This window comes from Choloepus didactylus, chromosome 2 (assembly GCF_015220235.1).
Source record: "Choloepus didactylus isolate mChoDid1 chromosome 2, mChoDid1.pri, whole genome shotgun sequence".
Lineage (NCBI taxonomy): Eukaryota > Metazoa > Chordata > Mammalia > Pilosa > Megalonychidae > Choloepus > Choloepus didactylus.
Window position 1 is genome coordinate 192704401 of NC_051308.1, and position 24350 is coordinate 192728750.

General features: G+C 51.4%; 1 protein-coding gene across 3 annotated transcripts in view; it reads left to right on the forward strand.

Moving 5' to 3' along the window:
- SSBP3 (single stranded DNA binding protein 3) overlaps positions 1 to 24350 on the forward strand; it is a 160067-nt gene that overhangs the window by 94816 nt on the left and 40901 nt on the right. For all 3 annotated transcript variants that reach the window (XM_037827147.1, XM_037827149.1, XM_037827148.1), the window contains exon 5: positions 17719 to 17808. In XM_037827147.1, coding sequence (XP_037683075.1) covers positions 17719 to 17808 — 90 coding nt within the window. The remainder of the gene's footprint in view (positions 1 to 17718; positions 17809 to 24350) is intronic.

Sequence of the window (24350 nt, forward strand, 5' to 3'; positions counted from 1 at the left end):
TTGGTGCCCTTGTGCCTAGGAGGGTGGACTTGGGGTGCTTGTTAAGACCCCGATTTACAGAGGGCATTAGAAAAACAGAAACCAAGACAAACGAAACACCTTCTCTATCCACAGTGTCTGAAGAGTGACAGCATGGTGGAACAGGAGGCACCCTGGCCAGGTTCTGGAGAAGCACGTCTGTCTCCTGCTGCGGGCCTTAGTTTCCCTGGCGCGGGGGTCATCAGACAGGCACCCGCGGTGTGCTAGCATGCTTCCGAAGACTGTCACTTTTGTTTCCAGGGGCTCAAGGATAAACCACACAGGGCAGGGTGGCTCTGTTCTTGGCACGTGGCATGGAAAATGCTGGTGTCTTGGAGCACGTCCCCGTGGGGTGGGGATGGGTGTGTGTGTACTCGGCTGGGCGTGTTCCCTCCACGACTCCCGGGATCGGGCATCCATGCTCACCTGGCTTGCAGCCTGCCCTGAGTGCCTTCCCTTCTGAACCGGGATCTTCCCTACTGAGTAGAAACAACAACCAATCTCTAGCCCTCAGCGGGACTGGGTGGTTGTCGCCTGTGAGTGTTTGTGCCGCCACACCCGTCCTCCACCCAGCATGCCACCTTGAATGAGACATGGTGGGTGTGCATGTGTGCGTACACGTGCACCTGTGTGTATTTTGTTTTTGTTTGACTTTGGGAGCCCCTGTAGAATTTCTTGCTGCTGCCAAGTTGTTTCCTTGGGATATATTTAGATAGTGCGAGATGAACCAGAAGTGGGCGATGTGTGTGTGTGCAGGGTTGTTTGCACATGTTGGCCGTGGTGTTTTTGGAGCCGTGTCCAGGCCCTCCCGATGCATGTGTCCGGGAAGGACTGTAGTGGATCCCCTCTCAGAGGGGCCGGAAAGGACAAGGAAAGGGTGGGTGGTGGCACAAGTCTTGTCTTCGTCCAGAGATGAAGAGCAGCCATTTGGACCCCCAAAGTACACCCCCTCTGACATCCCCTTCCCATTGTGAATGAAATGCAGAAGTCTGGAGATGTGAGATGAATGGTGTGGGGGCAGGGGGCAGCTGTTTCCTGGTGCAGGGTCATGCTGATAAAATATGAAATAAAGTCCACTCAGATTTATATAGAGAGGAAGTCTTGGGGACAGCACCAGCTCTGTGAGGCGGGGCAGGTAGGCCCAACACCCCTCACCCCACCCCCCAAACACTTCCTTCCTTCCTGTCCCCTTTTCAGTGCGTCCCTGTTCTTTCAATCTGAATTTGTGCCATCCATGGGGCGATGGCATGACAGGGCAGAGGAGGGGTACGAGTCAGGCCCAGGGACCTCGGTCCAGAGCCGTTTGTGGGCCTCTGCAGGCCTAATCAGCTTACAGTGGGGCAGGGCAGTGCCGTCCTGTTATTGAATTCAGAGCCGTGGTCTGCCTGATGGAGGCAGCTTTAATGAGATTAGAAAGATTAACTGAGAGGCCAATTAAATCTGGGCCTGTACCTGTTTGGGCGGCCGTCTCGGAGCCCTGACCTGCACCCAGAGGCTTCCTTCAGGCCCCCTGGGAGCCTGGCTAGGGGTGGGCAAGATGTGGGGGGCCTGCTCCTGGACCCGGGGCTCTGTTTTCCCCTACTTGGGACCAGGCAGAGGTGGAACCCTGGAGTGCCTCTGCCAGGAGGGGTCAGACGGAACATCTGGTCCAGGAGCTTCTAAAGCTGGGTCCCTGCACCCTCTCCGCAGCCTGGGGAGGACAGCCATCTGGGTTGTTGCAAAGTTCCCTGGGTGATTTTCTCTTTTTTTTAGTGACTTTTATTGTGATAACATATACAACAGAATTTCCTTTTTTAACCACTTTCATATGTACAATTCAGTGATTGTAATTTCATTCACACTGTTGTGCTGCCATCACCTCATTCATTACCAAAACTTTCTTGTTACCCTCCTAAAAGAAACTGTACGCATTAAGCAATAACTCCCCATTCTCCCTTCTCCCGGCCCCTGGTAACCTATAAGCCACTTTCCGAGTCTATGAATTTGCTTATTCTAGGTATTTCATGAAGTGGAAATCATACAATATCTGTCCCTTTGTGTCTGGCTTATTTCACTCAACATGGGTGTCTCGAAGTTTCATCGTGTTGTAGCAGGTATCAGAACTTCATTCTTTTTTACAGTTGAATAATATTCCATTGTATGTTTGTACTACATTTTGTTTATGCATTCAAACGTTGATGGAGACTTTGGTTGCTTCGCCTTTTGTCTATTGCTGTAAGTGTTGGTGTGAGGACACCTGCTTTCAGTTCTTTTGCATATATACCTAGAATTGAGATGTCCAGGTCATATGGTAATTCTGCGTTTAACTTTTTGTGGAACTGCCAAAGTTTTTGAAAGTGGTTGCACCATTTTACGTTCCCAATAACAATATACGAGGCTTCCTATTTCTCCATATCTTCACCAATACTTGTTATTTTCCATTTTTTAAAATATTAGTCATCCTAGTCGGTGTGGAATGCTATCTTGTGCTTTTGATTTGCTCCCTGGGTGATTGGATGTGCTGCCAGATTTGGGACCCAAGAGTTGAATCCATTTCTTTTGTTTTATAGTGAGGGGAAGGGAGCTGTAGGGCCTGCAGCCAGCCTGGGCCTGACTCCCAGCCCAGTGCTCTCATCACAGGAGCATCCTCCTTTCTTTCCAGCTCCTTTGATGGTCCCTGGGGGAGTGGCGAGGTGGGGGTGCTGCTGCCCCTCAGTTTGAAGACAAACTTTGAGTTGGTTTCTTCCCTTGAGCTTCATGCCACCAGGTGAGGTAGACCTGGCAGGGTATGGTGATTTCTCTTTTTACAGATGGACAGATAAAGGCTGAAGACTTCTGCCCCAAATCATTGTCAGAACAGTGGCCCTGATTCTAGGGGTAAAGTCTTTTCTTCCCATGACTTAAGTCTTCCGGTTCCCACTGGAGGAGGTCATGGTAGAGGAGGTACATGGGTTTGTCACGGCTGGAAATAGCCAGGAGGAAAATCCCAGCGCCTATGAGCCGTGACCTTTTGCAAGACCCTGAACTGTTCTGATCTTCCCCTGCAAGATGGGTCAGCTATAAAAGAAAGGGGTGGATTCATTCGCTGCAGGAGTTTGTTGTGAGGATTAAGTGAGATCAGCCTCTCTCGGTGTTTATATAGTGTTAGTCTCAGTAAACCGTGGCTTCTTGTGGTCCTGGGTCACAGAGCTGGAAAGCTTTGGGGGAGTAGATGGGAGGATTCTGGGGCTCCGTGGGTAAGCGGGGCCGGGCTGGTCTGCCCACGGGCCGGGCCTTCCTCCATGGAGAGTAGGCAGAGTTGGGCTGAGGAGTATCCATTCCACAGGTGTTTACCGCGCAACTACTGCACCGCATGCACCGTTCTAGGGGTGCAGCAGAGAACAGAACACACAAAGGTGCATCCTCACAGGCTCTGCGAGCAGCTTTGTACCCTGATTTCTAGGTGAGACAGCTGAGCACAGGCACCACGGGAGGCCCAGGTGCCAGTCCTTTCCTGCTCCTGCCGCTCGGCGTCTGCGTGGGTGGTTGTGGGAGTCCATCCTTCTCGACAGTTCTAGATTCAAAATTTCTGAAGGCCCAGAACCTAAGTGTAATTTTAAATTCCTGTCTTGGGAGGAGGGACCCAGATAAAAATAGAAGGAAACCAACTGCTGTAGGCCACATCCGTGGAGGGGGTGGGTGAGGGGTGGGCAGCCTGCTCCTGCCTGATCTGACTTCCGTTCCAAGCTCGGGACAGAACCAGGACTCAGGTTCCAGTCTCTTCAACAGGTTCCATGTCTCTCTTTTCTAACGATCATTGAGAAAGGAGTAAGGCCTGTTTCTCTTTTCTAACGATCATTGAGAAGGGAGTAAGGCCGCTGTTAACCCCTTTTGACATTTGGGATTATGAAGGTGTGGCCTGTTCTTTAAATTTACATCTTTGTAAAGGAGGAAAATAAGAAATTTCCTAGAAGAGCCAGGATTTGCTCTGTCCGAAAGCACTTTCATGTTCCCCAGGCATTCGATGGTTATTGATTACTAGACATAGTAAATGCTGAGTAAATAATTTAGATTCTGCCTTTTGGAGGCACCTGGTCTGCAGGGAGATGGCCTTTGCCCATATAATAGAGCTGGGTGGAAAATGCTAGGAGAGTCACAGGTAGAGAGTCTCATGTGGGATCAGCAGATGAAGAAATCCTCCTCCCAGGGTAGCGGAAACCTGGAAGGAGGTGGGCATTGTGGGTCGGGGGCATTAGCAAAGGCCTGGGGAGAACAGCAGGTTTTCCCTGCAGCTGATTCCCTGGGTAAAAGAAAAGGGTGTTGGAATGGGTGGAAGAGAGGGGGCTGGGACAAGATCAAGGCCCTTTCTTTACCTCCTTATTTCCTTTAACTTCCCCTGCCAACCCCTGGAGAAGGTCTTGTCCTTTATTACAGCGGGGGTGGGGTGGGGGGGCCTCTCAAGCCATTGCCTGCCCCTCTGAGTTAGCCAGGTTTCCAGGGACCTGAATTCAGGCTTCCTGCCTTGAAGTCCAGTGCTCTGGCCACTTCAGTACTACAGCTCTTGGTTTGATTGGTACTTCTTCAAAAATCTGGTACAAATGTATAATGTTCCATCAAATGCCGTTATGAAAGTTGGGGTGCGGGTGGAGACAGGTAGCTCGTGAACCTACTCAGGGACTTTAGTGCCTCTCTGGTCTGGGAAGCAGGGATATTTTGATCTGGGCATTGATGGATGAATAAGAGTTCTCTAGGTAGATCAGTGCAAGGAATGGGAGAGCTTGTCAAGCAGAGAAAGGAGCACAGACGGTGTCCTCCCAGGAGCAGGGGACCAGTGGCCTGATTGGTGAGGGGCTGGAGCCATTCCTAGGACATGAAGGCATAGGGTGGGGACAGGACTGGAGATGCAGTCGGAAGCCTTTTTTCTGCCTCTGAAGTTTTCATTCCAAGTGAGGGATTGAAGTAGGGAAGAGGAGGAGGAAGACGATGCATTCCTCCTGAGTGAGCTCAGGGCTTGCTCTGTGGTTTGTCTCTGTGATTCCAAGAACTTGTGTTTCTCCTAAGTCTGCTTCGGAGGGTCTGGCTGCAAAGGGCCAGTCTCCAGGATGGCAGGGGATTCCTCTGTCTGTGTGGATGCATTTTCTGGGACGGGGAGAAAGGGACCCCAGGGGGAGCCTCTCCCTTCCTGTCCGCCTCAGCTTCTGCCCATGTCCAGGCATGGCCCCTCCCACTGCTGCTGTTCCTCAGGTCCCACAGGTAGTAGCCAGGTGCTCTTGGCCCCTTTAAGAGGCATGTGGGAATGAGTGGCCCCTGGGGTCAGTGGAACAGACGTCTGTCTTCAGGGAGCCTAAGAGCCAGGGCATACAAACTGAGAATAAACAGCAGACATTGTTTTAGAGAAGGAAGGGAGGCTGAATCGAGAGGGCTGGGAGAGGCAGATAGATCTTAGCACTCAGAGACCACTTGGATTGCCCTTCTGCAACCGAGGAACGCTGGGCACTCTGGGCCCTAACTAGATCAGGCTGCTGGGCCCGATCTTGGCGTCCCTCCAAAAGGAGAATGACCATGGGATTTCAGCTCCTTGAGGCACCCCACTGCCTTTCATTGCCTTTGTCCTTTCTTTCTTAGAGCCACAGATGTTTCCCCCAGACATTAGTATATGATATTTTGGTGACTGCCTGTAACGATGTCAATGTGGCAATGTACCAGTGATTCCCCATTTTACAGACTTGAGCAGTGGCTCCAGGAGAAGGAGCCTGATCAGGCGTTTGCCAGCATGGGCCAAGAAGGAACAGCATCCAGGATTTTGTGAATACCCAGAATTCGGGCTTACAGGCAGAGGGAACAGCGTGTTCTAAGACATGCACGGGCATGGTGGGTGGGTTGGTTTTTTTTATTTTTTGGGGGGAGGTGGGGGTGGGTAGTAGTTATAGTTGGCCATTTTGATGTAGCCAAATAGTAAATTAGTAGAAGGTGACTGAGTTAGCTGCCTTGGAATTTGACCTTGCAGATGTGGTGACCATTCTTGAAAAGCAGGATTTCTACCAAAACTATGTTCATCCAAAAAGTATTCACTGAGCCAGCAAATTCTCTGTGCTGTGTGCACCATTCCTGCCCCATCCCTGGGAACACAGCTGGCTAGTTAATAAGGAATTGACAGTCAAGTGTTGCAAATGCTGCGAGGAAGAATCCCTGAAGGATGAAGGTGTATTGTTACCCAGGTCTGTGGTGGGGGTTGGGGAGGGTGAGAATGTTGCAGAGAGAGGGAACAGCCAGTGTGAAGGGTGGTCGGGGGTGTTCATCAAGTATCCATGTAAAGAAAGGCCTTTGTAAGCTGGAAAATACTAAGTGTAAGTGCTAAGTTATTTGTTATTTTTCTGCTGGGACTTTAGAGTCCACTTTGTTGGACCCCAATGAAAGTCTTGATAAAGACCTTCCTTTGTGCTTTCAGTTCCATATTGCTTGATGGAGGGAGTAGGGGTGAGCCACTTCTGTGGAAAATCCTAGGTCTGTTTCGGAAACCAAGTTTGAGTCAGAATTCTCCATAGATGACCTCCCATGTTCCTTCAGAAGCTCTTCTGACCTGTCCTGCCTCTGGTTCTTTCAGGCAGGCTCCTGGCCCCACCCCTTTATCAGGTGTCTCAGTAGGATGATGCTAAGGATATATATGTTCTTGGAATCTCCGGACCCATCCTTAGGGAATGTTAGAAAGCCCTGCCCTCTGCACCTGGTAGATACCCAGCAAATCTCTTTGGACCTCTTCAAGGTGAGCTGGTCCCACTTTGACCTGTGACTCTCCATGGCTCCTGCCGGACCTGGGGCAGGCCATGGGCTGAGCTCCACAGGCCAGAACCGGCCTGTATCAGAGGCAGAAGTTGACCCAGTTCTTGGTGGGCACTGAACCCATCTCCTCACCACCTCTGCATTACTGTCCTTTGCCTCTTTTTGGAGCAAACCAGTCATTGTGCTGTGAGAGCTCCTCTGAAAGTTTGCAGGGTGGGGTCTGTTCTAGAATGCTGTCAGGGGACGGTGGCAGGGGTGGAGGTCTCAATGCATCTTCCAAGGCTGCTAACTGAAAATTTGGGTAAACCAGAGTGGCTTTGTTAGGTTTCTAGGGGATACTTGTTACTGGAGCTGTTACTTTCTCTATCCTCTCTCAGAGGCAGACACACACACGTGTGTGCTCAGGAAACCCATGACCATGTGAATCCTCTTCTCGGAGGTATTACCATTTCAGTAAGATGATTGTTCTAGCCTCCTTGCCTTGATGTAGAGAGCTCTGGAAACTGGGCACCAGATGGGATAACAGTTGCCTCTCTGTGCTCAAATCGAGTTTAGCAAACCTTCACCATGCACCTCTTGTGTGCCAGGCATCATCCTGGGAACGTACTTAAAAGGCTAGGCATTAGGAGGTACCTATTAGGCACCAACTGTTGCTGTTCATCACTTCTCCAGATAGGGGGTAGGTGGGGAGGAAGGTGGAAGGAGAGGGGATGTCCAGAGCAGGTCACCTCCAGAGGCCCAGTGGGTGTGGGATGATGTAGGCTCCCCACCCTTTCATGCTTACCTGCTGGTGAGTGTACCTGCAGGGGGCTGGGAGCTGGTTTCCAGTGGCCTCTGGACAATTTCCTCCTCCCACTGCATCTTGGCAGTACTCTGGCTCGGGAGGTGGGCTGACTCTTGGATTTTGGTCAGGAGAGCCACTTAACTGCTGCTCCCCCCACCTCTCCACCTAGGGTGTTGAGAGCCACCTGAGCAGATAATATAAGTGCCCAGCTCCTCATGGGGTTGTTTGGTCCAATTTCCTTTGCATTGTGACCTACATCATTCTTTATTTGCTAAACCCTCTGAGCAGGCAGCAGTAATAAATCAATTAATGACTCTGATGAATCGTTTAATGGCTGACAAAATAACACTAAAGCCAACAGCTTGCATCTCTCCAGCAGTACCAGAGGACGCTGGTTGACTCAGGCTGGGGGATGAAACAGAGACTGTTAGCTAAATTAGCGCAATTAAACGCGCGCTTTAAAGGCTTAGGTGGCATCTGCTCAGCGCGGAGCCGCGTGGTCGGAATGTTCTCCTGAATCCCTCCCGGCCGCCACAGGGGCTCCCGAGTGGTCGGGCTGCTGGTTTACACGGAAGAGGTGGTGCTGGGTTTGAATTAGGTGGCTCTTCCCAGCCCAACATATATTTCCCCGGCTTTGATACCAGGGGACCTTGGTGAACTTAGCAGAATTGTGCACATCCATTCTGTCACAGCAGGGGAGGAGGTGAGGGGAAGTGGCTCTGTCCCCACTAAATTTGACTCCAGCTGAAGAAAGTGTGGGCTCCCAGCCTTGCAAGATGGACTAAGGGCCGTGCCTTTAATGATTTCTTTTAGACTTTTTCTCTTTCTTTTTTTTTTAAAAGAGAAAAAACATGTTTCTGGAAGTAGGCGGCTTTCTGTTCTTTGCACACCTCGATCCTGGCAGGAATTAGTTGTCATTGGAACCAAACGTGCGTGCGGATCTACGCCAGGGATTTTTCCACTTTGCAGAAGCGACTGCTACTGTTCTTGTTAAGGAGCTGTCGTTGGCCTACTATGACATGTTTGCGGTCATAAGTAGCTTCTTTAAGACGGTGGGAAACGTGTGTGTTTGTGTGTGTGTGTGTGTGTGTGTGTGTGTGTGTGTATGTGTGTGTTTGCCTAGTGGTATAAACCAGGGTCTGAAACTCATCTCTCTTTATAAAGATCAGTGTTGTTCAAATAGTGTGCTGTTGATCCAGCCTGCTCTGTTCCTTTGCGGGGGGACCTTTCACCCTTTGTCTCCCATGTCTTATGTGGACACACCCAGGACCCACACCCTGTGCCGAGCAGCCCAGCCTTGGAGGTGTTTGCACACACAGGTGGGGGCCCTGGCCGGGATCCACAGTGTAACCAGGTATTAATTACACGAGGCTACACCTCTTACACAAACGGTGCCCTTTGATCCAATTCCCAGAAGAAGCCGGGTGCTTCCTGGGATGGATGGGCAGGGTTCAGTGCTGCAGCCTCAGCCTTCTTAGCACAGGGAAGCCCGTTTCTCTTTCTTTCGGAAATGTTCTGACTGGGGTTTCTTCTTTTAATTTTTTTTAAGAAGTGGCATTTTTCTCACGTGGGGCAGAGAGTGAAGGCAGTTTTCAGAAGAGCAGTGGACGCTGCCTTCCCACAGCCTGACTTCCCTTTTGTCTTCCTCTCCCCCTGGCCCAGCCTGCGCTGTTGGTGGAATTGTGAGAAATAAGGCTGTCTGTCATTTGCTTGGTGCTGCGTTGCTGGCTCAGGGGCTGTCATTTCCGAGTGCCTCATGCTGCCCAGGCCTCACCCGGGTGGTGTGCTGAAGTTTCCCGTGCCTCCTCTTTTACAAATGATGCTCACCGAGGGCTCAGGGAGGTGCCTGGGTCCTGATGAAGAGAACGGCTGGATCTTGAACCCAGACCTCTCTGCTGCCTGCCAGCGGCCTTTAAGCAAAGTTCCGAAACTTAGACCAGAGAAGCCGGGACACAGCCGGGACTTGACTTTCCGGTCCTTCCTGTGCCATGCTGTGTGAACTTGCTTAAGTCTCTTCCTCTGATCCTCCGTTTTCTCATCTGAAGTGATTGTAGGGTTGTTGGGAGGATTGGGGACGAGAAGCAGTGGGCTGGTTCAGAGACACCAGCCACTGAGGTTGTTGGGCCTTCTCTGACTGGGCGGCAGGTGCCCCTCCTGAGGAGAAGGTCCCTGGCAGGGCCCTGCTCTGCCTAGGGCAGGAGGGGAAGTGAGTAAGCTCCAGGAGACGGGATGGAGGGAAGGGGAGACTGGAGGTTGGGAGAGATTTGTGCTCTGAAGGAGATCCTGTCAGAGGCCTGGTTTGGGGTGAGTTAAGATGACAGCAGTCGTCTCTCACCTCCATATCACCTCCCGCATCTTCATGTCGCGTCATCCTGTAAGGCCCTGGCTCGAGTGCCACCTCTTCTGTAAAGCCTCCGTGATCCCTGTAATCCTGCACCTTGCAGCGCCTGCACCGAGCACCTTCTCCGCAGCCCTCGGTTCTGTCACTGTGACTCATTTCATCCTCGAGGTCTTGAGGGCAGAGCCGAGTCTCTGTCATCTGTCCCAGCGGGCGCGGCACAGTCCCCATCAGCCTTGGTGGCAAGTATTTGCTGAACGCCTCTGATTCGTATAAAGCGCTCTTAACCTTTTGACAGCTCCCCCGCTACACCTTATTTCTCCTCCTTTTCCCAGAAGATCCAACAGACTCTAAAGCATTCCTCAACACACACATACTCGCTCACACACTCTCAGGGAACGCCAACTCATTTAAATATTTGTCCGAAGGAGTGGAGTTAGGTCAGTCTGCTTGGGGAAGAGCAAAACATACAGATGATCTCAGACACAGAGAATGAGTTGTGATTATCTTGCTTTTTATTTTCTACCCTTTGTTTCTTTTTGTAAGAATCCAAAAGCACACAGAACCTTCCATGGTAACTGCAGGGGTTGGTGGGAGGGGCTGTTTCATCCAGGTGCAGGCACAGAGGAGCTGAAGTTGGAGCCACTTAATGGCCAGTATGACCTTAAGATCACATGCCTGTCTGTGCCTCAGTTTCCTTACCTGGCAAACAGAAATGAACTTCCCAGGGGAAGATTTTGTAGAGTAAATATTACCCTCTAGCCCACTTTGCATTCCTGGATTGATCCCCTCACCCTGGGAGACAGAGGTGAGACATGAGAGGGGCACTTTTTGGAAGGAGCTCCGGTGCCAGGGCAGACTTTATTCAGGCCAGATGGCCTGGCTGTGACATGTTGCAGCTGTTTTTATCTGATGTGGCCCCTTTCCAGGTTGCTTTGCTGAAGAGCACAGTGTGACAACCACTGCTTTACTGCACCCTCCGTACCTTAGCCGGCTCATCTGGGGGTGAACAGAGGCCCGGAGGTGGGAAGGCTTGCCCAGGTCACCCAGCAGGTGGTTTGCAGCCAGAGCTGGAACCCTGACCTCACAACCCTCGGTCTACAGCTCTTTTCCTATGATAATTCTCAAGGATCACCAGGAGGTGATAATATGACTGTCCCTTTTTAACAGATGGGGAAGCTGAGGCTCAGGCAATAGGCATGGGTCTGATGTGACAGAGATGGGGTTCAGACCCAGGCATTCCAATTAGTAGTATGCTGTTGCTATGTCATATTTGTGAGTATCCCCAAACTAACGTAGCCTGCTACCTCCTGAGGTAACAGACTCTGGTACCAAGTTCCCAAGAAGGTCTTTCTAGTTCCAGGCATCTACTGTTGGACCTGGGGCCATCCCCTCCTTCCATGGCTGTTTGAAGGCAGGGATCCTGTGTCAACTCCTGCGTATCACCCAACCCATATTTAACAGCAGCTGGGTCTGTCACTTCATGTAGCAGCAGTTCTGTTTTCTCCAAGCTGCAGAATTAGAACCCTTCGTTTCCGAAACCAATTGTGGTCTATGGCTTGTGCGTGAAACTCTGAGACCTCTTTCTCTCCGCGTCCCCTCTTCTCTTAGTCTCGGCCTTTCTTTCTTGATGGTGGTCCCTCCATTCCTGCATCTACATCTTCAGCTTGTTGGTGCTGCTAAAATTCCCTCTCGGAAACTTGGTCCCAGAAGGGCCCAAGCCACTTGGTCACTCAAGCAGGTTGCACAGAATCCTGAAGGCTGGTCCTGCTGAGACCACCCCTCCCTCAGATGTCAGACAGGAGCACGACTAAAAGCTCCTCCAGTTCTCACCCGCTTTCATGTTGCAGCCAACCTAGGGGTGCCCCGCGTGCCCCTGAGTGAGCCCCATTTCCCCTCCTGCACACACGGCCATGCCCACAGCGCACACTGTACCCCTCTGGCATCTTGGGGCCTGGGCCCGCACACTCGCTGAGTTTCTGTCAAGGCGGGTTGCACTGGGTGGTTTCGCATGTGGGCCCCTTGCTGCTACTCGCCGGGGCCTGAGTGTTGGGTGGGGCGAGCAGAACAAAGTACCATTTTGCGGCCTTGTAAATCGTTCAGGAGGGGTTGGCCTACCTGGCAGGAGTCCCACTGAGCACTCTGAGCATTTGTTTTTATTCAAGTTTCCAGGAGCTTCATGTGCATGGAACTATTTTTAAAAGAAAATAAAAATGAGTTGGAGAATCTATGCTACTTGTGAATGAGGATAACTCTTGGGGTGAGTTTGAAAGGGCGGATCTTACAGGGAATGTCCCTTCAAAGCCTTGCTTCTTGAAGGACGCATGGAAACTTGTCCCCCACTACGAGATGCTCCTCTCTCCCGGTGAGATGGGGAGGTTCCTGGGAGCTTGTCTCTTGAGTCCTTCTGACTGACCCTGCTTTCTCTGGAGTCAAAGGAACTTACTGTTACAGAGAGAGGAAGGGGCTCAGCCCCACACCCGAGGCCCGTCGGGTCTGTTTCCTGGAGTCTTGGTTGCTGTGTTCTTTGGGTGGGTTTGTCAACAGATGCCTGATTGTTTGGCACGGGGTGAGGGAGATGTAAGGTGGGGTTCTCAGAGGTCCTCGGCCATTCTCTTGCTTAGAAATCTTTGCCACTGCCTAGAGCATGGCTTTTGAGGTTCCCCTCACTTGCTCAGATTCAGAGGCCCTGGGTTTGAATCCTGATTCTTCCACATGGAGTGGGGGGTGGGGATATACGGAGTGGGGGGTGGGGATATACGTCTTCTGGGATGGGTGGTGGTGATGAGGTGTGAGGTGTCCCTCACTATCTAAAACCAGGTAGATGCCTATACTTGGAAGTGACTTATGTCGAAGAGACTCAGCATGTGGCTGTCCCTTTGGGGCACACTATTGGGTTTAAGGAAACGGTGCTTTTGGTTGTGTAATTGTCTTGGGATCATAAGGAAACTCTACTCTTTAGGGAGAAAGTTTTGGGATCAGCCCTCCTCGGAAGTCTCATTGTCAGTGAACAAAAATAGTTTGCAGGGGAACTTTCTGGGCTAAACAGCTTCCTTCTGGTTTCTGTTGTCATCACTGCCTACCTCACTCCAGAAGCTTAGGAGGTAGCTGGCTGAAAGAGGGAATGGCACCCTTTGCAAGGCCTGTTTTCTGTTTAGAAAAGAATTTTAAATTAGTTAAAAATTTTAAAAAATGGCAAGTTACTAAACTGCATGCCTGGTTTGATTCCGCTTTTTTAAAGTCCATGTATGCATACATATACGGGTAATAATAGGTGAGGAAGGCCTGGATGGACGGCTCAAGCCCAGATGCCAGCACTGGTTGTCTGTGGGCTCAGATAACAAACAGGTTTCTGGATGTTTGTTAATCTTTAATCTCTAAAAGTTCTATAGTGAACAGAGAAGAGCCGTTTTAACAGTTAAAACTCAAGGTCCTCCGGAATGAGGATGGTCTTCCTGCTCACCGAGGAGCTGCTTTTTGCAGTCCCGACTCCCCTGGGTATGGGGACTGGACTGGGAAGAGCAGCTTGGAGGTCATCTCATCCAGCCCCATCATCGGACACAAGGGGAAACCGAGGCCCAGAGTGGGAAGGGACTTGGCGGTGACTCCCAGCGAGGACCTTAGCCCACATGCAAGGTCTCTGGTCTTTGAATCACACTCCACTGGGGAGTTTCTATCCCATCCACCTACCGCAGCAGGCAGTTAGGGGATTTCGGATTGGGTTTTGTGTTTTTAAAGAAAACTTACACGAGACACTTTGCTGAGTGCTTTAATGGAGCTCTAACTCCAAGTTGGAAACCACAGGGAGAGGCTGATTCCTAGCAATCCGGAAGGGCCTGGCTCCAGAAGGTCAAGTTGGAGCAAGTCTTAGAATAATCAAACCAGTAAACATTTATTGAGCACCTGCTGTGTGCCTCTTATTGTGCTGGTCTGGGGGATGGGTGAAAGAGCCCCTGCTTTTGAGACGTGCCAGAGTAGGGGGTCCAGTGTAACTGTGTGAGGGGTTCTTTGATGGTGTGCTGGGGCTGGGGTCGGGGTCCTTGGATTGTGAGCAACAGTCATTAATGAGCCCTTCCCCACCTATTAACACTCTTGCCAACCCTGCAACACTGGTTGCTGCTCTTCATTTCCTTCTTCATACTTTTGTGCTCTTTTTAAAGTTTTCTGTTATGAGTGCATGTTTGCTTCGTAATGGAAGGGGACCGCCAAGGCCTGTCATAATGCAGCACATGAATGGAAGCACCGCACAGCTGCTGAATTTTGCTGCCAGAGAAGGCTTTAAGTGATAGGAGTCGTCTCCTCAGCTTCCTGCCACCTTAGTCACTGCCAGCATGGCATGGCCTTCCTTCATTGCCTTTCTGCTAACTCCTCGCTCACACAGAGACATCAGGATCCTTTCACTGGAAAGGAGCAAGCCTGTCCTCCCACCCCAGATTTCAGAGAATTGCACCATCAGTTTACTAGAACCATGGATACCCCGGCCCTTCCCTTCAAAGAACCACGGGCCACCCACAGTTCCTAGAACCATTGACTCACTCCCAATTTCAGAGGAAAATGAGATCTTAGAGGGGGCTCAGAAGTCATCTAACAGAGCAGAGTGCTCACAGCTTAAGGTTTTCATTGAAAAGTTCTAAAAAGATACAACTTTATATTATAGTTTAAAAAAAAAGTTCAAAACATATCCTTCTGTTATGCCGTCAGTACATTATATTGCAATATATTGTTATATTATTTACAATATTATGTCCTTAATATATAAGGCACTCTTAGGCATCAATAAGGAAAAACAATCAGTTACCCAAATAGCACAGAGCATGACTATTTTGCTGTAAAAGTAGACCTCCAGGTGCCCAGTAAAGTAATAGTGCTTCATGACATTATTAACAAAATACAGTGATTAATTATACTTTTTGCTTTGTTGTGTTCTGTAATAGGAAGTGTTTTATACTCAATAATAAATGCTGCATATCAAAATCAAATTGGTGAAGCTTTCCATGTCTGTCTTTGAAAGCAAAGCATTGCTTTTGGCTGAAGGCTGAGGAAGAGCAGGTCTAGACTATGTGAGGAGGAAAAACGTAAGAGGTGTCATCTCGAGCCTTGCTTGTTTCCTTGTCTGTAAAGTGGGGGTGTTTGTGTCTACTTCAGCAGACCACGTGGGAGAGAGAGGGGTTTCTGGGAAAGCACGTGGGATGTTTCTGAGCATTAGGCAGACTGTCCTCTGTCCGACACCACCCAAGTCTGGACCTCACCAGACCCTTCTCCCACTACTCTCAGGATGCTCCTTCTTTGTCTCTTTGTTATCCTCATCCCAAAACATTTTGTCAGTGCGAGAGAGGGTATTGGGTTTCTGGATTCACTGCCGGTGCCCGCCACCCTTCTAATAGTTGTCATTGGTCTACCCACCAAGCTTGACCGGTGGACTTGGACAAACTGAAGAAAGACCGTATTCTGGAAGAGTACCTCAGTTTTGGAAAGATGTCAATTCTCCAGATACATATATAAGAACATTTTTTCTTTTGGTGTAGAGGTGACTTACAGATGATCTGAAGTTTGGAGGGATAGATAGATAAAAATAAACAAGAAAAAGTCTATAAAAAATCGAAGAAGAGAATACATTGTGAGACTCTGGTAATTAAAATGGAGTGTTAGAGACATTGGACAGAATAAAAAAGCTCAGAAACAGATCCAAGCATTTAAAAAAGTTTTGTCTCTGATAAAGTCGACATTTCAGATAATAAGGAAAAATTGTACTGGTACAGTTGACTATTTGAGGTGTAAAATCCACACTTTACGAAATAAATTCCTACAGGATTAAAGAGTTAAATGTGAAACAAACTTCTAAAAGATCCTGACGAAACTGTAGGTGGGTCCGTACCTCAAACCATGTTTTTTTGTTGTTTTTGTTTTGTTTTTTTTAAGTGTCATGTTCTTGCTGCCAAGGAGTAATTGTTGGCTGTAAATTATAAAAAGTTGCATTTTCCAGAACCACTAACCACAAACAAAGAGCAATGCAGCTAATGGAATAACCTGGCAGATTCCCCCAGGCTCAGCACTTATCCCGGATAACACTGGGGCAGGGGGGAGGCAGACCTTGGAGGGGCAGGGGCAGCGGGGGCTGCTTCTCCTGAGCAGGCCTGTGGCCTTACACTTGAGCCTCCGAGCTTTCTGCCTGGGGTGGGAGTCCTAGATGGCGTGATGTGTTGGGATGCTTGGAAATTGTAAACACATTACAGGATGGTTGGCGGAATCTCTTTAATTACAGAGAGAGTTGTTTTTCTGAAGGCAGAATCATTTATAAACCTTTTATTGACACACTGTGTGGGCAGTTCAGCCCTAACCCCCACCCCATTCTCTTTATGCGGGGTCTCTTAAACACTCACTGTGTGTGTCCCCTTCTCCCCCTCTCCACCTCAGCCCCCCAAATATGCCCTCCTTGTTTCCAGTTTCACAGAGCTTTCCTGGTTTACAAAGCACAGCCCATTCCAGTCATTTAATCCACCCCAACCCTGACAAGAAGGTGGGACAAAAGCTACCCCACCTTTTACTGCTAACCGTATCTCAGAGGGACCTCATGTCCTGGCTCACGGTCGCCCCACTTGCTGGTGCTGGTGGTAGCACTCAAACCCAGGTGTTCCTTTCCTCAGCCTTGGCTGCGTGTTATGTGTTGGTGAGATTCGCACGTTGTCTCGTTTCCTTCCACCAAGATTTGGGAGGTTAGGAGTTCCGGCTCCTATTTTATGAAGGGGTTTTAAGGTAGTGATAAAAAAGCTGTGTTTATATCAGAAAAAAGGCCCCCCGTTTCCTGACCCAGAGGGGCTCACTCCTGCCCCAGAGAACGGGTCAGAGCCTCAGGAGATGATGGAGGATGGAGTTTCGAGTCCAGGGTTGTGGGGGGTAGAAGGCACCAAGGTTGGAGGTGGGCATCCAGGGGAGGTTCAGAGGCGGTGGAGAGGCTCGCCCGCCAGGCCCACGACTCCCTCAAAGCTGGGGCTCGGGCCTCTCGGCGTCACCCCGCCCATGCCAGCACAGAGCCAGGCAGACACGCCGACGGCCTGAACAGGTTGGACACAGCTTGTCTGGAAGGAGGCCAGGCTGGGGGAGCAACGTCTGCTCACCCTTGGGAGGTGCTTGTTGAGGCAAATGCACCAGGTAAATGCTGGAATAGCAGCATTTAAAAAGAAAAACAATGTGCCCCTCACCCCTTTGTGCCGTTGTATATGTCAGCCTCATCTCATACAGCACCCAGGACTTGGGGGGCCAGAAGGCACCCTGCTTTCCTTTGCCCCTCCAGGGGGTCTCCCAGTTGGGCTGCCCATGTATTCACTGAGTCATAGTCATTTATTGATCTTCTGCTCTCATAACATGCCAGCCTCTTGGAGAGGGCACTGAAACTTACAAATCACCCCGCCTGCCCCCAGACAGCTTCCCAAAGCAGGTGGGCAGGTAAAGCATGGGCATTGTGAGTTTATTAGTGGCTCTTGCCTGTCACCCACCCACATCTGCCCTGCCCTGTGCACGGTGCTTTGATGCTTTGCTCGTGCTGTTCTCACAGCCATCCTAAAAGGTGGGTGTCATGCCCCCTTTTAGAGATGAAGAGGTGGAGGCTCAGAGAGTTTATCACTTGCCCAGTAAGGGACACCCTGGGGAATCAAATCCAGGTCTGATGGTGAAACGTGCGTCCATGCCATGTTGGCAGTTGGATGATGCTGCGCTGGGGCGCCCAGGAAGCCTGGGTCTGGGGTGGATCTGGGCTGACAGGGAGAGTCTGGGACGGCGGGTCGGAGCTCTGTGTCTCAGGTTGTGGTCTGGCCTGTAACCCTCCCCCTTCCTGTCTCCGCAGAGTGCAGCCGCCGCCCCGAGCCCTGTGCTGGGCAACATTCCCCCCAACGATGGGATGCCAGGAGGCCCCATCCCACCGGGTTTCTTTCAGGTACGTGCTGGGCCCTTGGGTTCTGGGCTCCTCCTTTCCCTCCAGGCCAAGCAAGGCCCTGGCAGGCGGGAGGGAGGGAGAAGTAGCTCAGTTTGCCACGGTCTACTTTGAGCTGATTCCGTCCCTTCCCTTCCCTTCCCAACCCTTATCTGCGTCCCTTCCAGAAACTGAGGAGGAGACAGGAGGTGGGGAAGCAGATCTTCTGCATGTGCTGTGTCACCTCTGCTGGAGTTTGTTTTCTTCACACAAGATTCATAGTCAGTCCCTTGTGGGGGAGGCAGCGGGGGCTGCTTCCAAGCCAGTGTGGAGCTTTTCTTTTAACAATAGGCTTTTTTTTTTCTTTTTAAACAAGTAAACTGTTCTTTGTTTCTGTTTTGTTGCTGCTGTCATTGTCGTTGTTTACTTTGCCTGTCCAAACTACAAACCTTAGGCGTAATCTCAGAAAAACAAAAACCCACCACCCTGGCAGGTCTTGGAATCCTCTCCCTCTGGTTAACCACTTGATTTTTTCCGAGTGTGATCACAGACAGCATCCTGTGAGCATCTGTGCCCGCACTCTGCCCGCCACAGGCAGGCATCAATCCCATGTGGGTTGAGAGCCCGGCGTCCTGCACACGACACCTGGTTGGGGTTTCTCTGGGGCTTGCATGAAATCGGGCTCTCTGTTTTGTTGCCACCCCCCCTCCTCTGTCTTCATCCTCCTCCTCCTCCTCCTCTTCCCCCCCTCCTCCCCCCCTCTCCTCCTCCTCCTCCTTCTCCTCTTCCTCCACCACCTTCCGTCCTGGGGGCTCATTCGATTTCAGCCAAATTGAGACTGAGAGTGCTGGCTGCAAGGAGTTTTTGCTTGCAGAGCCATAGGGCCTTTTATGATGAAGTTCTCGATTGCAGTGCCTAATTCTCCCAAGCCTGCCTGCATCTGGGTATCTGCTTGAGTTCCACACACCTTTTGAGAGGTTGGCACTCTTAGATAAGGACGTGGAAAGAACTGTTGCATGGAAGAGGAGGCACTGTTTTTGCTTTTTTTTTTTTTTTTTCTTTCTATGAAGCCCAAGAATTCAGAACTGGGACCAATAAGGCAGAGTCTGAGGAGACTTTGGCTTCGTGTAAGCCAGAATTTAACACCTATGTGTGTCCAGCAGTGAGACAGGCTGTCCTGGAGAAGTGGGAGGCTCCCTGGCCTTGGGGGTATCCAAGCAAAGACAGGACAACCACTTCTTAGGGCTATTGAGGGGATTTCCACTCTGGGTGGAAGATGAACCAGTAAACACTTCTGCTTTGCAGGATTTCACATTTTGGTTGGTATTAACTCCCTGGAGAGGATTAGGACATGCTGCATAAAATAGTGGCAGCAGGTCACCACACCACGATGGCAGTGGTTGGAGTGAGGGTGGCATGGGTGGCAGTTCAGAGCGTCGATGGCCACATGTGTCTGACTGCATTTCCTGCATGCTGCAAAACTGAGGCCCTGTCTGAGAGGCAGAGATGGGCACAGCCTCGGAGATGAGCGCGAGGCTCAGGTCGGACAAGATGGTGCCTCGGCTCGGAGTGGGACCATGGGCAGTGGGTATGAGGAGGGGCCAGATTCCAAGAGAGAATGAGACTTTCAAATCCCTAGATAGCCATGGGCCCAAGAAAGGCCAGGAGCCAGGTGATCTACTGCCCTCGCCCCAGAGAGGAAATACAAGGGGCCACTGTGTGAGGGGAATGAATGTCTGTGCCAAGGGACAGCTGTCTTCTGGGTCACTGCAGTTAGGAGCTTTCTTCCACTGGTGTTCTCTCCCACTGGGGAGTCTCTCCCAGGCTCACACATCCTCACCCTTGAGTCCCGTGGTTGCCTTGATAGTGTGCAGGTGTGGCTGCTTTGCCGGGTACCAACTCTTGATCTGTGTCCATTCTTGTTGAGGCTGCTTGCTGGGATCTGGGTGCCCTGTGCAGGAAAGGTGGGGGACAGTGGCTGGTTGTACATTTTAAAATAGGCCATTGCCTTCTATTTTGGCCTGAGTCTAGGACAAGGCACAGGTCTGCCTGATCTGTGGGCAGCTCCCAATTTCCTGCTTCAGTGTAATTGTTCATGGTTAAGGCCTAATTCCAGACATACTTCTTGGTCCCTCCCTTGTGACGTTCGACGGTATGTGGTCAGAAAGCCCAGGCTGATTCCTGTCCTTATTTAGCTACCACCAGCCACCATCAAACAGAGGTGACTTTTGGATCTTCTTGTCTTGAGATCATCTCTGTTCCCCAGCCAGGGTGAACTATTAAGAGTTAGCGAGGTCATTCAGCAGAGAGCTGTGCACCCTGGCCTCTGCTTTTGGGGTCTTTGGGTGGCTCTTTCGCCTTCTCTGGGCATCACTGCCCCCTCAGTCGGATGATTGGGGACGGGGTAGGCCAGGCTGGTCCTTCCCAGCAATGATGCTGAACCATTCGGGTTGGACCACTGCTGAGGGGAAAGGTTATCTCACTGGAAGGAGGTAGTGGCTGACCATTTCCGGAACAAGCTGGCTCTCAACGGGAATATTAGCTATTGATTGCTGGCCCTGCCCCTTGCTCATTTTACAGGCAGCCACTGTGGTATTAGAAGGGAAATAGGAGATGATAATCAAGGCTTTTATCTGTGCCAACAAGTGTTCTTCCCCGGCTTGGGCACAGCCTGGGTGGGCACGTCGACCGCAGAAGGGGTCTTTGCACCAAAGATTCAGCCTCAGGTGGCAACAGGTCCAGCCTTGGCCACATCCTGTCCCAAGGTGACTGGCCCAGTTTTGGGGTTCGCATTCCACCCCATTTAGTGCTAAGTTTCAGAGCAAGTGGGGCCTCCAGGGTGGGTGGAAAATTGCAGCTGTCCACACCAGTCTGGACCCCTCAGATAGCAACACAGGGGACTTCCTTCCTCAGCAGGGGGCTGCCAGGCTGGGAGGTTGTTCCTGGGGTCAGACGGTTCAGCCTTCCACACATTAGGCTCCGAGTGTTTGCTCTTTCCTATTTGGTATCCACGGTGCAGCTGTGGATGGTGCCTGTCTGGCGCTGTGGCAGGAGATGTAGCTGGCGGCAGGTTGAGGGCTGGCAGCGAGGTGGCTGGGGAACCGCCCTGACCCCCTGACCTCCACCCCCGGGAAACTCCGTGGGGTTCTTGGATTCTGGGAGAATTTAGCAGGTGCATTCTAAATCTATGTGTTCCCTGTAACATACTCCCCTTATCTTGGTATCCCTAGCTCCTGGAGTGTGCTTGGGACCCAGTAAACCTTTGTACTGAGTTTATTTGCATTTTTCACGTTACCAGGAGAGGAGTCTACCCAGCCCAAAGCATTCTAGATGTAGCATTCTGGCCAGGCAGGGGTCTGACAAGAAGTCAACTTGGAGGGCTGGGGAAGTGGGGGTGTCCAGGAGTGGGGCCTGGCACGGAGACGGGGACCCTAGGGAGGTCTGTTCCACTGCCCTAATTGGCCACTCCACTGACTTGCTGAGCGACCTTGGGCAAGTAGCTCCCCCTCTCTGGGCCCCAAGTTTTCTTGCTGGTAAATGGAGGACGCCGGACAAGATGGTTTCGGAGGGCCCTTCCAGTTTTGGATCCAGGTGGATTTTACATAATCAAGCAGTGTTTTTCCCCCGCCCCTGCCCAGCTTAACTCAGTTGGGTTGCATACCTGGCAAGCCCAGCTTGGCTTTGGCCAGGCCCTCTGGTCTGGGTGGGACCCTAGCTCCTTAGCCCTAAAGTGGGCCCAAGGCAGGGCATGGTCAGTGAGGATTTCTAGGTCCAGAGCTGGGAACTGCAGGAGCACAGACTATTGAGGTACAGGCTCTTTTTATTTTTGTTTTGTTTTTAAATTCCAGTGATTGTTTTCAGTTATGTCGTGTTTTCGAGAAACATGAACTTTGATTTTGATCACAATGTTTCTGCAGAGGAGACATGGCACACTGGGAAAGTGAGACTAAGAAAGGTCAGTGACCTGCCCTAAGCTATCAGCCGAGGGCTATGCTTGGGTCTAAACCCAGGCTTCCTGATTCCCCATCCAGGGCTCTTCCACACCAGTCAGAATTCCAAATGTAGATTCACGTCTGGTTGTCTAGAGAAAGAAGAGAGGATAGAGAAAAGGAGAGAAGTAATGGAGGGAGTGAGAAACCATAGCCATCTTCCATCAGAAGTAGCAAATACATTTCCATTCAGATCCTGGCTCTGATTGGTAAGCGGTGGTTGGTCAGAGCCCACTGTGTTGAGAATGATTCTGAAGCTATGTCCAGGCTCAACAGATACTGCTTAGTGATATCTACCGTGAACACAGGCGTGTCCTATGTATTTGCCATCCTCAATCTAGTCTTGACACCTCATTTGTAGATGAGGAAATGAAGCCCAGAAGGGAGAAGGGACTGGGATTAATGATAGCCATCAGCCACCTCTGATGTGCAAGGCGTGGGCCTCAGCCCTCGGCTGGAACTGAGTCAACCACAGTCTGCCCATGGCCACCCACGGCCTATCAGAGAGACCCGCAAGTGAACCCATGCTCTGGAGCCAGATAGGAGGGGCCTACCAGAGCAGGAGATGAGGAATTGCTTCCTGGAGGCAGTGCAGCCTTGGCTGAGAGGCTGTCTAGGTGGGCAGCAGGTGCTTAGTGGGGGATGAGGCTGGGCTGCTGTGGAGCGGGCATTGATGGGCCTTGTTGGAGAGAGTGGGCAGTGGGAAGCCCCTGGCGCATCCCGGACTGGATAATGCCTTGGCCAGCTCTATGTTTCAGGACAGTTAACTCTGCAGCTGCTCTGTCAGCTCAGTGGAGGCAGGGACTTGGGTGCCACAGCCAGTGCTCAAAAGTAGCTGACCATGTCTATGAGTGGATGCTGGTGTTGCGAAGCCCAGCAAAGGTTAAGGGCTAAAGAAGGGTGCCTTCTCTGGAAAAGACATTCCCAGGGATCCCAGCTCCATTTGCCAAAAGCTCAGCCTGTCCTGCCTTGAACATCCCCAGATATGTTGTGCTACGGTGGGGAGGTAGTAGGGGTTCACATGTCTGTCTGTCCACGCCCCTGTCCCATTCCAATGAGTCCTTGTTCTTGCCTGGGAAAGAGAACATCTCCCCCCAGAGAATACTCCCTGTCGTTGACAAGGGAAGAGGAGGGGAAAGCGAATGATGTGTATAGCCCAGCAGCCAGAGAAATGATCCAGAAAATAAAAGGGAACAAGACACATGTGCATGACCTTAACCCTTGTCCACTGAGATTATAAGAAAACACCTCTCTTGTCACCATCTCCAGAAGCAGCTGGGGTTTCTCTGGGAGAGAAGCAGCCTTCGGAGGGCTCTGACAACCGTCTTGAAGTATGTGAAGTTCAGCCTTGTAAAAGATCCTCAGAGCTGCCTCAGTGAGATCTCAGCTCTTAGATCCCAGATCCCCGAAACAAAGAGGAGAGTGGACAGTTTCAGTCTTTGTATGGCAGACATTTCTGCCATCTGCTAACTTTTAAGGGTGAAGCCATGAGCTTCTTGACATAGGAGGTGACCACGCAGAGACTAGATGCCCAGTGGTGAGCCTTGGGGGATGTGAGCCGTGGAGTGGGGGGGATGTGATGCTCTGTTTCCAGGGAGGACCAAAGCCCAGGAAATGAGAAAATGCCGGTGCCAGCCACTCTGGCAGTTCTCCAGAGCTGGGCCGAGAGCCGTCCACTTCCTGCCTTCCTCTCCAGCGGGCAGCAAGGAGCAGCAGAGCGAGCTGACCTTCCCCTGCCAGAGGGCTGCTGCAACAGGGAAGTCTCTGTGCAAGTTTGGGACTAGCAGAGACTTGGGAGACTTGGGAAGAAGAAAACCACCTTGCCTTCGTGGTTCGCAAAGCCTGCTCCTGATGAGGACTTGGGCATTGGCAAGGGGCTGCGGACCAGGGTCCCCATTTGACAGATGGCAAGTCTGAGGCTGGGCAGGTGAAGGAGCTGGAAGCTGGGCGAGGTGTGTGCGGTCGCCCCTTAGCCGATCGGCCAGACATGGCCTCTGAGGGAGCCGTGACCTCCCGTTCATCCAGCCTACGTGAGCCCTACGAATGGAGAAAAGGCAGCGTGAACCCTGCCTCTGAGGGACTCGGAGGCTGTGCTTCTGCAGTGGGACACGCCATCATGGAGGGTCCCAGGCAGAGTGCCACGGGGGCAGGCAGAAGGAGCAGCTAGCCTGGCCTGGGGGGCCGTCTGGGAAAGCTTCCCCGAGGTACTGACATTTGAGCTGAGGCTTGAGGCATCAGGAGGCAGTTGCTGGTGAGTGGGAAGGGCAGAGGGGGAGCTGCCAGACGAGCAGAGCGTGTGCCAAGACAGGGATGTGAGAGGGCAAGTTTTGGATGGCACGTGGCCTGGCTGGCAGGGTCGGGGTGCGGGGGACAGATCCAGGAGGTGGGCAGGGCAGACCGAGGCAAGCCTGAATAGACACTGAGGACTCTTAAGACAGAGGCGAGCCCTGGAATGTTCCTACATAGGGGAGCAACGGGGTCCCAGAAAGAGCACCAGTGACCTGGAGGGGCCGGGCTGTGACAGGCTGGCCATATGGAGGGTCCCCTTGGGAGGGGACATGGCCTGAGCTGGCGGAG